The 13,528-nt window shown below is 46.8% G+C and overlaps 1 protein-coding gene across 1 annotated transcript in view; it reads left to right on the top strand.

Moving 5' to 3' along the window:
- The first annotated feature begins 2,294 nt into the window (after window positions 1-2,294).
- The window catches only part of ACE (angiotensin I converting enzyme), an 87,848-nt gene continuing 76,614 nt past the window's right edge, over window positions 2,295-13,528 (top strand). The window contains exon 1 of the mRNA XM_030221319.1: window positions 2,295-3,077. Within this exon, the coding sequence (XP_030077179.1) occupies window positions 2,856-3,077 (222 nt within the window). The 5' untranslated portion in view covers window positions 2,295-2,855. The remainder of the gene's footprint in view (window positions 3,078-13,528) is intronic.

Genomic DNA, 13,528 nt, shown 5'->3' with positions numbered 1-13,528 from the left:
CCCCACTGCCGGTGCTCAGCTGTACCTTGCCTGTTGCAGGCATTTTTCCAACTTCGGAGGGAGCAGTTGTGCTGGTGAGCACTTCTTTCTGTTCTTCTCTGTCCCGATTCCCGCGCGATTCAAAGCAGTGCACGAGGCAGGCAGGAGCAGGACCTTGCTTCACAACACGCACGCGCTATTGCTCAGGTGACCTCTTCGTTGCAGTCGGGTGCGTGCTGTTGTTAGGCCTGCTTGCCAAAGCTGATAGGGTAAGGGGTTGGTGACGTGACAAACTTCACCCGCTGCCACAGCAGAGCCGCTCAGTAGGAGACTCAGACTTCCGTGAGAGAGTTCTGTCAGCCTGAGAAAAAAAGGTGCCGGTACGCCGTACCGGCGCGTACCGGCACAAAAAAAGCACTGATTATTGCACTCCAGACAATTTAAGATTTACCAGATAGATTACTGCAATGCAATATATGCGGGATGCAAGGAACATGTTTTCAAACAGCTATAAACAGCATTAAACATCTCTGCGTGCTTAATCCCTTTATCCTTTTGTTTCCCTCCCTTCCCCTCTTCTGCCTAATTCTCTGTTGTTCTAGAATTACTATGTTACTATTTTACTTGAATGTTGTAAGCCACATGGAGCCTGCCTCGGTGGGATTTTGTGGGATATAAGTGTTCACAATAAATAAATAAATATTCGGTGCATCCACATATGATCACTCTACTCCCTTGAAACAATCCCTGCACTGGTTACAGCAAGAGCAAGAGTGGTCTTTAAAATCTGCACTTTCATATACCAGATTCTCTATGGCTTTGGCACCAGTCTATATGACACTTCTGCTAAAGCTACTTTCACAGTTATACGCGAACAAGCTGAGAAGCTACCTAATACTTCACCCACCTAGCTGCAAACGTTGTGGGCCGAATTATGCTATGATCTAGCATGTCTAGCATCTAGTATGACAAGTTTCAAAGAAAATTAAAATGTACAAGAACTTCCTGCTAATAATAGTGGAATTAGAAAAGGTACAGGGAAGAGTGACGAAAATGAAAAAATGGGATGGGACGAGGAAAGGCTAAAGCGGCTAGGGCTCTTCAGCTTGGAGAAGAGACGACTGAGGGGAGATATGATTGAGGTCTATAAAATAATGAGTGGAGTGGAACAGGTAGATGTGAATCGTTAGTTTACTCTTTCCAAAAATACTAGGGTTAGGGGGCATGCGATAAAGCTACAAAGTAGCAATACTAGTGTACTTATGTACTTAGACCAGCTTGAGTAAGACACTCCTGACTGCCATTCACTTCTCCCTCATCCAGCCCCCCTGAGAATCTTACCTTTAGTACCAGGCCCTACTGATCTCACAGGAGCTTTCCCTCTCCAATTCCAGCTCCGTTACCTGTAATCACATCTCTGTCCAATGTACGTAAGCCACATACAATGAGTCAAACTCAGAAAATGTGGGGTACAAATCCAATAAATTTAAATACAGTCTTTACTTATTTACATTATTATATGGCTTGGATACTGTGGAGTTAGCAGTGGGATGCTCCGACAATTCCCTCACTGTAGTCCTCACCGGTTCATACTGGCACAACCAAACTTTAGTTTTCGGATTTGGTTTTGTCCGAAATCTTTCAGCCAGTTTCGGTTGGCTCCTCTCTGAATTTCCTCCTGAACTTTGCTGCATTTCCCCTGGGCATTAATTATTTGAACAGTATTTTGTGTGCTGCTGCATACTATGGTCTAGTGTTGCAGAAAACAAAATATTTTTACATAAAATAAAAACAGATGAATGTTTTAGTGGGTTCATTGACGTGATTATGGTTGCTTTGTGCAGGCACAGAAAAAGAGAGTGATAGAGAAAATAGGGGCCAAATGCTATGCAGAACTAATGGAGCCTCCTCTCAGGTGCACATCTGGATTAAACAAAAAAAATACCTGGCATGTGAAACGTAAATCTAGTTCTTCCCTTCCAGGTAGGCTTTTCACAGCCTCCTTCTCGTACCTCGTCGGGGGCGGGGTTACGGCGACAGCAGCACCCAGTGAAAAGCGTGCAGGCTCGCGCTTCAGCCATCCTTTGTCGGTCTCTGAACTCTGGTCCCGCCCCTTGAGGGCGGGGCCAGCCCAGAGCTCAGAGACCGACAAGGGAAGGCTGAACCGCGAGCCTATACACACGCCTTTCACTGCGTGCTGCTGTCGCCGTAACCCCGCCCCCGACGAGGTAAGAAGAAGGCTTTTGAAATTCAGGGGGAGGGACGGACGGTGGGAGGGCCCTGGAACTCGGAACCTGGCTGGGAGGGAGGGGCGAGATAGCGAGCAGCACCCATGGAGTCGGCTGAGCCCGGGGAATTTTGTACCCCCCCTTGCTCCCCCATCTCCCTAGTCGCCCCTTCCTATGTCTGCTCTCTTTGGCAATCTCTCGCCCTCTCGATCCGTTCACCTGCCTCTATTCCCCTCCCCCTCCACTTGGTTGTCTGTCTCTCTCTTCCAAGGGGGCTACTATTTCCCGAAGGAAGCTGCAGCAGCCCCTGAAATGCCAGAGGTCGCCCCCTGCTACTGTTCAACTCGCCAACCTTCTTTCTCTTTCAGGCGGGCTCCAGCGCTCTGCATGGGGGGGTGGGCGTCCGAATGGAGGAAAGGCAGCTCTTTGCAGCACCCCGGCCAGTCCCGGTTGGACTTTGAGCCCGATCATGGCCCCTTTGAGGATGCGGTGCTGCTCGCTTGAGTGCTCAAGTTCTTTCTTATCTGCCCTTTGTGGGCAGGGTTTGTGCAAAGGAGCTTTGCAGTTTATAAGGGACTCGCAAGCTGCAGAGGAATCTTCTTGACAGGCGCAGAAAGGGGGGAAACCCCTTGGCACCCTGAGTGGAACATGCCGTGCCCGGGCTTTGCTCTCCTCCTGCTGCTGCTCCTGCCAGCCGCTACCTTCGCCCTGGACCCCCAGTACCTGCCGGGCAACTACAGCAACGACCAGGATGGAGCCCAGGTCTTCGCCAGCGACTACAACAGCACGGCCGAACAGGTCCTTTTCAAGAGTGTGTCTGCCAGCTGGGATTATAACACCAACCTGACCGCGGAGAACCAGCAAAAGCAGGTAGATCGGGAGGGGAGGGAGGGAAGGAAAACGGTGGGTGTGGGAAGGGGGTTAAACAGATCCTTACTAAATAAGCATCCAGTTCAAGGCGAGTTGCCCAGAAATCGCCGACACCTTCCATTTATTTATGCGTTATCGAAGGTCGTCTATTTTGACGCCTAGGGTGCTCAAAAGGATTTGCAGCCTTGCTTTGCACATTCTATAGATCAGTGTCTAGGTTATTATTATTATTAGGATTTGTATAGCGCTATCAGACGCACGCAGCGCTGAACACCTGATACAAAGAGACAGTCCCTGCTCAAAAGAGCTTACAATCTAAATAATACAGACAAGACAGTTACAGGTGAGGGAAGTAATGGGTGAGAAGGAAGGGACAAGGGGAGGGCAATTGTGGCTAGGAGCCAAAAGCAGCAATGAAAAGGTGGGTTTTCAGCATAGATTTGAAAACGGGTAGAGATGGAGCTAGACGTATAGGTCCAGCAAGTCTATTCCAGGCATAAGGTGCTGCGAGAGAAAAGGAGCGAAGCCTGGAGTTAGCAGTGGAGGAGAAGGGGGACGACGAGAGATTTGTCCAGTGAGCGGAGTTCACATGGAGGAATGTAGGGAGAGATGAGAGCGGAGAAGTAATGGGGGGCTGCAGAGTGGATGCATTTAAAGGTCAGTACCAGAAGTTTAAACTGAATGCAGAAGCGGACAGGGAGCCAGTGAAGTGACTTGAGGAGCGGGCTTGTGTGAGTATAACGATTCTGGCGGAAAACAAGTCGTGCTGCAGAATTTTGGACAGATTGGAGAGGAGAGAGATGGCTGAGCGGAAGACCAGTGAGAAGTAAATTGCAATAGTCCAAGCGAGAGGCGATAAGGGTTCTGGCAGCGTATTCTATCTGTCCCACCTGCCCCTTCTTCCACCACGGTTGCAGACTTTTGAAGGGTGGGTGGGGGAGGGGATATTTTCACATTTCTTCGAACACTTTGGCACGACATGATCCGAGTTGGACACTGGGTGAGAGAACCCGCATCCTCCTCCTCTTTCTGGAAATCTTTCAGCTTCTCTTGCACTTGAAGACTACGTGCCACAGAATGATAGGGTGACCAAATTTGGCAGGATTGGGAAGATGGAATTGAACCTGTTGTCCTCATCTGCATTAGCTGAGGCTCCATAGGATGAAATGCTTGAAAAGCTGGTGTTTCCGCTACACATGTCTGCTTGATGGAAAGGAGGTCCTAAAAGAGCAGAAGAGAACAGACAGACACCTGAGTCTTGTGTTGAGCGCATAAGGGAAGGAAACTTCCATCTGAAGAGGAAGAGTTGACTCTTGCCATGGGTTGGACAGAAGGAAGCCCTTCCATTGATTAGTCAGTCATCTAAGAGTCTGGCTCTGGCCTCAACTCAGTGGTCACATCACAATATTCTGTCCTGTGATGTTTGGTGTAGACAAGGTGGCATATAAATACGACAAAAGTTCAGCTTGAATGTAGTTTACAAATTAATCAGAAGAAAACGTGTGCATTTACTGTACTTGTATTTAGCAGAGAGAGAAGGGGATCTATTTGTATTAATTCCCTCTTACAGAGTTCTGCCTATGCTGTATTCTAAATCAGGGGTGGGCAACCTCGGTCCTTGAGGGCTGCAGCCCAGTTGGGTTTTCAGGATTTCCCCAATGAATATGCGTGAGAACTATTTGCATATTCATGGAGAAATCCTGAAAACCTGACTAAGTTGCATTAGGTTTTCAGGATTTCCCCATATTCATGCAGTCTGTTTGCATGCACCGCCTTCATTGCATGCAGATAGTTCTCATGCATATTCATTGGGGAAATCCTGAAAACCCAACTGGGCTGCAGCCCTCAAGGACCAAGGTTGCCCACCCCTGATTTAGAATACAGTATTGACAGAACTCTGTAAGAGGGAATTAATAAAAATAGATCCTTTTTATCCTCTCTCTCTGCTGTTAAAAATGCCACAAGTACAGTAAATGCACAAGCTTTCGTCTGATTAGTTTGTAAATGACATTTAAGCTGAACTTTTGTCATATTTATATACTACCTTGCTTAAACCAAACGTCCCAGGACAGAATATTATCATGTGACCACTGAGTTGAGGCCAGAGGTAGACTCTTGAATGGCTGACTTATTTTTAGCTGTGCTGCAACTCTTGAGGACCCTGGCTGACCACCCCTGTTCTAAATAGTAACATAGTAGGTGACGGCAGAAAAAGACCTGCACGGTCCATCCAGTCTACCCAACAAGATAAACTCATATATGCTACTTTTTGTGTATACCTTACCTTGATTTGTATCTGTCATTTTCATGGCACAGACCGTATAAGTCTGCCCAGCACTATCCCTGCCTCCCAACCACCGGCTCTGGCACAGACCGTATAAGTCTGCCCAGCAATATCCTCGCCTCCCAACCACCAGCCCCGCCTCCCACCAGGAGCTTCCCATATCCGCTTAGTGCAGAGAAGTAGGTTCGGGACTCTTTAACTAAGTTGCATTAGGTGCTAACATGTACCTAACACAGCTTAAAATGGTGTACCGTGGGATATGCTCGGTAACTGTCGAATGTGCGCACGCTAAAAAATATTTTTTGAGGGGGCAATAACTGGTTAGCGCCCAGATAGCGCATATGCTCTTACCACCTGCAGAATGGGTGGCAGGAAGTTCTCAATCACTTGCTAAGTTTTTGTAATTGCCCTGCACTAATGGAACAAAAGAAAAAGGACCTTTTTTTATGGCTGTGGTAAAAATGGCGTTAGCACGTGGGAAAAACCTGGGTAAGGGTGCGCAAAGGCCACTTTTTGACACAGCTTAATAAAAGTCCTCCTTAGTGTTTAGAGAGACAGATCGTAAGCCATGGTTCAAATCTCTACCTCTCCCAGGAACAGGCTTTGTAAGCCACGTTATCCTCCTCTCCAGTCTCAGCTATGGCTTCGATTGTTTTATGTGTTCTGAGATTCTTGATCTTCAGCCTTTCTATGGTACAACCAAAGCGATTTACATATTGTATACAGATACAGTGGATATTAAGATGTGATCTGCTTGGGCAGGGAAATGACTTGCGTACATGAATGTAACTTTCCTTGAACCAGGGGCGGACTGATAACCGGGCAGTGCCCGAGGGCCCAGGAGGTCTGGGTGCCCAGTGCCTCTCTCCCCTCCTGCACACTACAGCCCCCCAGGCCTACTTTGAAGGGCCCTGGTGGTCTAGTGGCCTCTTCGGGGGAAGGAAAGAACCCCACTCTTTCCTGCCCGCTGCACTGCTCTGTCCGGCGCTGCCGCATCTTTAAAATGGCTGCCGAGACCCACAAGACTGCTGCAGGAATTCTCGGCAGCCATTAAGAAGAAGCGGCTGTGTCAGAGCAGTGACAGTGGCCAAGAAAGAGTGGGATTCTTTCCTGCCTTCTAAAAAGGCCACTAGACCAGCAGGGTTCTTCAGGTTAGGGTGGGGGGGTGGCAATGACCCTTTCTGCCCAGGGGCCCAGATTACTGTCAGTCCACTCTTGACTTGAACTACGATTTGTCAAAGGTGAGTAATTCAAACTTAGTTTCAGCCTCTTGTTGGCATCAGGCTACTGATGGTACTGGTGCATTAGATACGTCAGGTGATGGGCCCAGCTGTCGATACCATCGGTAGGCATTTTGGGAAGAAGCGGAAAAGCAAGAGGTGTGGGGGTGGAGAAAAAGGAGACCTCTTCCTCTAGCGTGTGCTGTGAGGTTAGCTTTCAACTGAAGAAGAGGGGGGATGAGCCTGCAGCACTTGATAGCTCCCGGTAGGCCCAGTGTCAGGCCCAAGGGGTTCTTGAGTTAAGGGCTGGGGTGGGGGACTGGAAGTCAGGAGAGTCTTGCCTTCCTGTCACTCACCTCACTTGTGGCCTCTTGTGCGTTTTCACCTGGGCAGTCTTTGGTTGGGCTGTCTCAAGTGCCAAATTTTAGAGTTTTTTTTATTGGCTGTTTGCCTTGGGGGGTGGGCGGTATCTTTTCTGTTGTACTTTACCTCCAAGGATCGAGCCACACTTGCTCCTCAGAGGCAGCTTTCTCGTCCACCCACCTCCTGTTTGTTGGCATATGCTTTCTCATGCTCCATTGGTGTTTCCGATTGGTGGGGGTAGTTCATTGCAGCTTGGGTGGGGGGGGGGGGAGGGAAAGAATGCTTGAGCAAATTGAAGCCATATGCTTATTTGAAATTCTAGGCTGTAATCTTCACCCAGCAGTGAACGTTAAGCTTCTATTCTTGGGCCAATACATCAAGCCCTTGCCAGGCGGTGTGGTCGCTAAGGTCAAGTTCAAGGTTATCCGGCATTGTTAGCTTGCATTGTTTTTGTATTTCTTTGCTTGGATTAATACTGTTCTGTTTAATTCTGCCTTATTTTGCAATAAACAAAGTTGTGGCCTGTTTTAATTCCATCTGCTTTGTATTGTGTCCTTATTTAATTGCTACCTGACTAAGGGGAGCAATTTTCTTTCTTTTTTTTTTTTTTTAAGTAAGGTGGGATTGTTTTATTGTGGAAGTTCAAAGTCTATATGTCTTAATTTGTACCAATCTACTGCTTATGTTCTTTGCATCTGACTATGTTGCAATGGTTATCGATTTAATTGCTATCAAGGTGCAAAGATAGTCTCACATAGTAACATACATAGTAGATGACGGCAGAAAAAGACCTGCACGGTCCATCTAGTCTGCCCACGATAAACTCATATGTGTATACCTTACCTTGATTTGTACCTGTCTTTTTCAGGGCACAGACCGTATAAGTCTATGCAGCAGTATTTCCCGCCTCCCAACCACCAGTCCCACCTCCCATCACCGGCTCCGGCACAGACCCCGTATAAGTCTGCCCTCCCCCATCCTAGCATCTCAACCACCAACCCCTCTTCCCCCCGCCACCCAATTTTAGCTAAGCTTCTGTGGATCCATTCCTTCTGCACAGGATTCCTTTATGCCTGTCCCACTCATGCTTGAATTCCGTTACCGTTTTCATCTCCACCACCTCCCGCGGGAGGGCATTCCAAGCGTTCACCACCCTCTCCGTGAAGAAATACTTCCTGACATCTTTCCTGAGTCTGCCCCCCTTCAATCTCATTTCATGTCCTCTCGTTCTACCGCCTTCCCCTCTCCGGAAAAGATTCGTTTGCGGATTAATACCTTTCAAATATTTGAACGTCTGTATCATATCACCCCTGTTCCTCCTTTCCTCCAGAGTATACATGTTCAGGTCAGCAAGTCTCTCTTCATACGTCTTGGAACGCAACTCCCATACCATCCTTGTAGCTTTTCTTTGTACCGCTTCCATTTTTTTAACATCCTTCGCAAGGTACGGCCTCCAAAACTGAACACAATACTCCAGGTGGGGCCTCACCAACGTCTTATACAGGGGCATTAAAACCTCCTTTTTTCTGCTGGTCACACCTCTCTCTATACAGCCTAGCAACCTTCTCGCTACGGCCACCGCCTTGTCGCACTGTTTCATCGCCTTCAGGTCCTCAGATACTATCACCCCAAGATCCCTCTCCCCGTCTGTGTCTATCAGGCTCTCCCCACCTAACACATACGCCTGCCTCCCTTGGATTTCTACTCCCTAAGTGCATCACTTTACATTTCTTCGCATTGAATTTTAATTGCCAAACGTTAGACCATTCTTCTAGCTTCTTCAGATCTTTTTTCATGTTTTCCACTCCCTCCGGGGTGTCCACTCTGTTGCAAATCTTGGTGTCATCCGCAAAAAGGCAAACTTTACCTTGTAACCCTTCGGCAATGTCACTCACAAATATATTGAACAGAATGGGCCCCAGCACCGATCCCTGAGGCACTCCACTACTCACCTTTCCCTCCTCCGAGTGAACTCCATTCACTACCACCCTCTGGCGTCTGCCCATCAACCAGTTCCTAATCCAGTTCACCACTTCGGGTCCTATCTTCAGCCCTTCTAGTTTATTCAAGAGCCTCCTGTGGGGAACCATGTCAAAAGCCTTGCTGAAATCTAAGTAGATGATGTCCATAGCACGTCCTTGATTTAATTCTCCCGTCACCCAGTCAAAGAATTCAATGAGATTCGTTTGGCACGACTTCCCTTTGGTGAAACCATGTTGTCTCGGATCTTGCAACTTATTGGCTTCCAGGAAATTCACTATCCTTTCCTTCAGCATGGCTTCCATTACTTTTCCAATAACCGAAGTGAGGCTTACCGGCCTGTAGTTTCCAGCTTCTTCCCTATCCCCATTTTTGTGAAGAGGGACCACCTCCGCCATTCTCCAATCCCTCGGAACCTCTCCTGTCTCCAAGGATTTATTAAACAAATCTTTAAGAGGACCCGCCAGAACCTCTCTGAGCTCCCTCAGTATTCTGGGGTGGATCCCGTCCGGCCCCATGGCTTTGTCCACCTTTAGCTTTCCAAGTTGTTCATATACACTCTCTTCCGTGAACGGTGCTCTATCCACTTCGTTTTCAGGTGTACTTTTGCCAGTCCCTCTCGGTCCTTCCCCAGGATTTTCTTCAGTAAAAACAGAACAAAAGTATCTATTTAGCAAATTGGCTTTTTCTTCATCATTTTCTACATAGCGTTTTGCTGTATCTTTTAGTCTCACAATCCCCTCATATTCCCTGTTTACTGGTTGGAAGCAACTGTAGTTTTTCTAAAAGCTGGTGGTTGGAGGTAGGTGCTGGCTTGAACAAGGTGTACTCTGTTCTGATTTAAGAACTTTCCAGCCAAATGCAAGGACATGAAGTCTGTCAGTAGTTCCTGTTATTGAGGTGCAGTCTGGCAAAACAAAGCCCCAATGATGAGACTCAGAGACTCCAGTCCAGGGCTTTGCAACCATGGAGCGACTGTTTTTTTGTACATGGCTCCATTTTTGAACTCCACCTTTCGGTCCCTACTGACATATGCAAATGAGGCCTTGCAGTGAGTTTCTGCACAGGGCCCTGCCTCCCTTCACAACCCCCACAGGCCACCCCTGTTCCATTCCCTGAATAAAGGCATTTGTTCAGCAACTGAAGATAGCTAGCACTGGGACAGTCAGAGGCACAGTGGAGAGATAACTGACATAGGAAAACAAAACTATCTATATACCACTGATAGTACGAAAAGTGTAACACTTCCCTCTGTTGGATGCATTGGAAAATAGAATTAGCAAATGATTTCCTGCAGCATACAACGTCAAACTACGCTGCTACCTACAGGAAATTAACTATTTGAGCTGAAAAATAAAAACCGCTGATAGGTGATCGTGGCTAGGTTATTTTAGCATAATCCAGTGGTTCCCAAACCTGTTCCTGGAGGCACCCCAGCCAGTTGGGTTTTCAGGATATCCACAATGCATATTCATGAGAGAGATTTGCATGCACTGCCTCCACTGCATGCAAATCTCTCTCATAGTAACATAGTAAATGATGGTAGAAAAAGACCTGCATGGTCCATCCAGTGTGCCCTACAAGATAAACTCATATGTGCTACTTTTTGTGTATACCTTACCTTGATTTGTACCTGTCCTTGTCAGGGCACACACCGTGTAAGTCTGCCCAGCATTATCCCCGCCTCCCACCACTGGCTCTGGCACAGACCGTATAAGTCTGCCCAGCACTATCCCCGCCACCGGCTCTGCCACACAATCTCGGCTAAGCTCCTTAGGATCCATGAATATTCATTGTGAGTATCCTGAAAACCCGACTGGCTGGTGTGCCTCCAGGACCAGGTTTGGGAACCACTGCTTTAGGCAATTTTGTTATCATTCAGCGCTTTAGGCAACTTGGAAAAGCAGTTTAGAAATACATTTAGATTTGGGCTTCTCGTTTTGGGATCCAGCTCAATCCAAACCATGGCGCCCTAAGCTTTCATTGACACAGCCAGCCTCTTTTTTACAGGAAGGAACCAGGAAGCACCCCCCCTCCCCCGAAGACAATATACATGTCAGTATTGAGTGATGCCAGAGATGCCCTTCAAGGGTTATCAAAACTACCTCTGCAGCATTACCAGGAACCTTATTTCAGACAATCTTCAATCCCTTGAGAACAAATGTTTGTCGAAATAGGGGCGGCACTGTTTATTACTACGCACAAGTCCTACCCTTCATTTCCAGAATAGGCCCATCGTTTCTTAGCTGTTGGGAGAATCATGGCCCAACAAGGGCTCAGAAACAGCTCTAGACTTCCTTATTTTCTTCACTTCTCCCTCTTATGTTTTTGACCTTCGTCTTTTTCTTTCTCTGCCTGTTTACTCCATTTTTCTTTATATTTTTTATTTTTCCTTTCTTTTTGTTTCCAGTTAATTTTTTATTTTTTTCTTCTTTCTTTCTTGTTTTTTACAGGACACATTTCAAACTTTATTACATGTGTAAACAGTAGTTTATCCAGGTGGGATGATGCTAGTGTGGCCTTCCACAGCAGGAGTATATTAAGTCACAGAAGAATGAGGACCTCCTGGAAGGGGGTAGGAGGAGAGGAAACATCATGCACACACTTCATTTTCAAATGTAAATGTGCTGTTTTCCCCCCTCCCAAAAAAAACCCCACACACTTGGCCACCCACACAAGAGCAGCCACAAAGTACGCAGATATTTTTAACTTGATTGACACTTGTTAATGTTCAAAGATTAGCAACACAGATTTCCTCACATCTGTATATGTTAAAAGCATCTATGTTATTCAGACTCTTTGACAATTGCCTCTATAAAGGGCAAGTCCATAACAGGGCACCCACATTTATGTGCCATCTGAATGAGTAAGTGTAGAGAATATCAGCACTTAGGAATGTAATTGGCAGCAGAATACCTAAGCGCTGTTCTTTAAGGGCCCAATATGTAGCTCACAGTGGTATAGTAACATACTAACATAGTAAATGACTACTACTATTTAGCATTTCTATAGCGCTACAAAGCGTACACAGCGCTGCACAAACATAGAAGAAAGACAGTCCCTGCTCAAAGAGCTTACAATCTAATAGACAAAAATAAAGCAAGCAAATCAATTGTGTAGAGGAAAGAGGAGGGTAGGTGGGGGCGAATGGTTACAAGTCAAAAGCAATGTTAAAGAGGTGGGCTTTCAATCTAGATTTAAAGGTGGCCAAGGATGGGGCAAGACGTAGGGGCTCAGGAAGTCTATTCCAGGTGTAGGGTGCAGCGAGACAGAAGGGGCGAAGTCTGGAGTTGGCAGTAGTGGAGAAGGGAACAGATAAGAAGGATTTATCCATGGAACGGAGTGCACGGGAAGGGGTGTAGAGGAGGACGAGTGTGGAGAGATACTGGGGAGTGGCAGAGTGAGTACATGCTTGGAGCATGCGCAGAAGAGTTTTGCAGTAAGTTTGGCTCTTGTTCGCATGCGCCAGGCAAACCCGAAAGTGAAGCACACCTTAGCGCCTGTTTTCTGCGCCTTTAGATATAAGCTTTTCAAAATTATTTGTTTAGTTGAAAAGCTTATATTTAAGCACAGGAAACAGACAGCAATGCGTGCTTTCACTTCACTTTCGGGTTTGCTCGGACTTGCACACATGTATTTCTTAGTACCGGCGCTTACAGGCTCGCACGGCTTATTCCACTTCCAAAAGAAATCAAAACGGGCAGATTTTAAAGACAGAATCGTGAGAAATCCTCTCTTCAAACACCCTAATGCCTGCTCTGAGATGGTGTTAGTTTTTTTTCAGCGGTAAGGGCAGCGTTGTTTTGGTCGCTGTTCTCTGAACATTAGGAGGGAATAGGAAATTACCTCATCAACATCCATTTGACTACATTTGCATGCTATTTGTGGTAATCTTTGGCTCTCACACCCTCTGAGCATTCTGTTCTCACTAATGCCGGTGCTGGTCTACTGTTAATCACCCCTAGCGTCGGTGTTACGTTTACAGTATCAGCCCAAAAGTTAAGACAGTCTTTTTGCTGTCCTAACTTTTATGCGGTTACTTAGCCAGTTAACATACTGAAAATCTCTGCTAACCAGATAAGTAGGCACTCTGTCCATGCTCTGCCCCCGGCCCTCCCCTTCCCTGTTAGCAGATGGCCGGTTGATGGTGATATTCAGTGGCACTAACTGGTTAAGTACCACTGAATATCAGGTGCTGTGTCACTCAGTGGGTTAAACCCTTTTGAATATTAAGCGGATAGAACCACGTTCTATACATGGCGAAAAATCGTTGCCAAAAATATTTCCATGTAGGCGTATTCTGTAAACTGCGCCTAGATTTAGGCATGATTTATAGAATACACCTAGGTGGGTTTATAGAATACGCCTAGTGGCCATGCCTGCACCTAACTCTAGTTGAATACCAGTACCTCAGTTAGGCAAGGAGCAGGTGCATTCTATAACCCTGCACATAGATTTTCGGAACGCCCATGACCCACCCAATCCACGCCCATAGCCACGCCCCCTTTTTAGCAGCACACATTAGAATTTACGCGCATCACTTTACAGAAATCGCCTAGCAAGTTGTGTGCGTCAATTCTAATTAATGCCAGTTAGTGTCAGTA

This window comes from Microcaecilia unicolor, chromosome 12 (genome assembly GCF_901765095.1).
Source record: "Microcaecilia unicolor chromosome 12, aMicUni1.1, whole genome shotgun sequence".
NCBI lineage: Eukaryota > Metazoa > Chordata > Amphibia > Gymnophiona > Siphonopidae > Microcaecilia > Microcaecilia unicolor.
The sequence above is the reverse complement of the archived record's forward strand: the minus strand, read 5'-3'. Positions and strand labels throughout refer to the sequence as shown.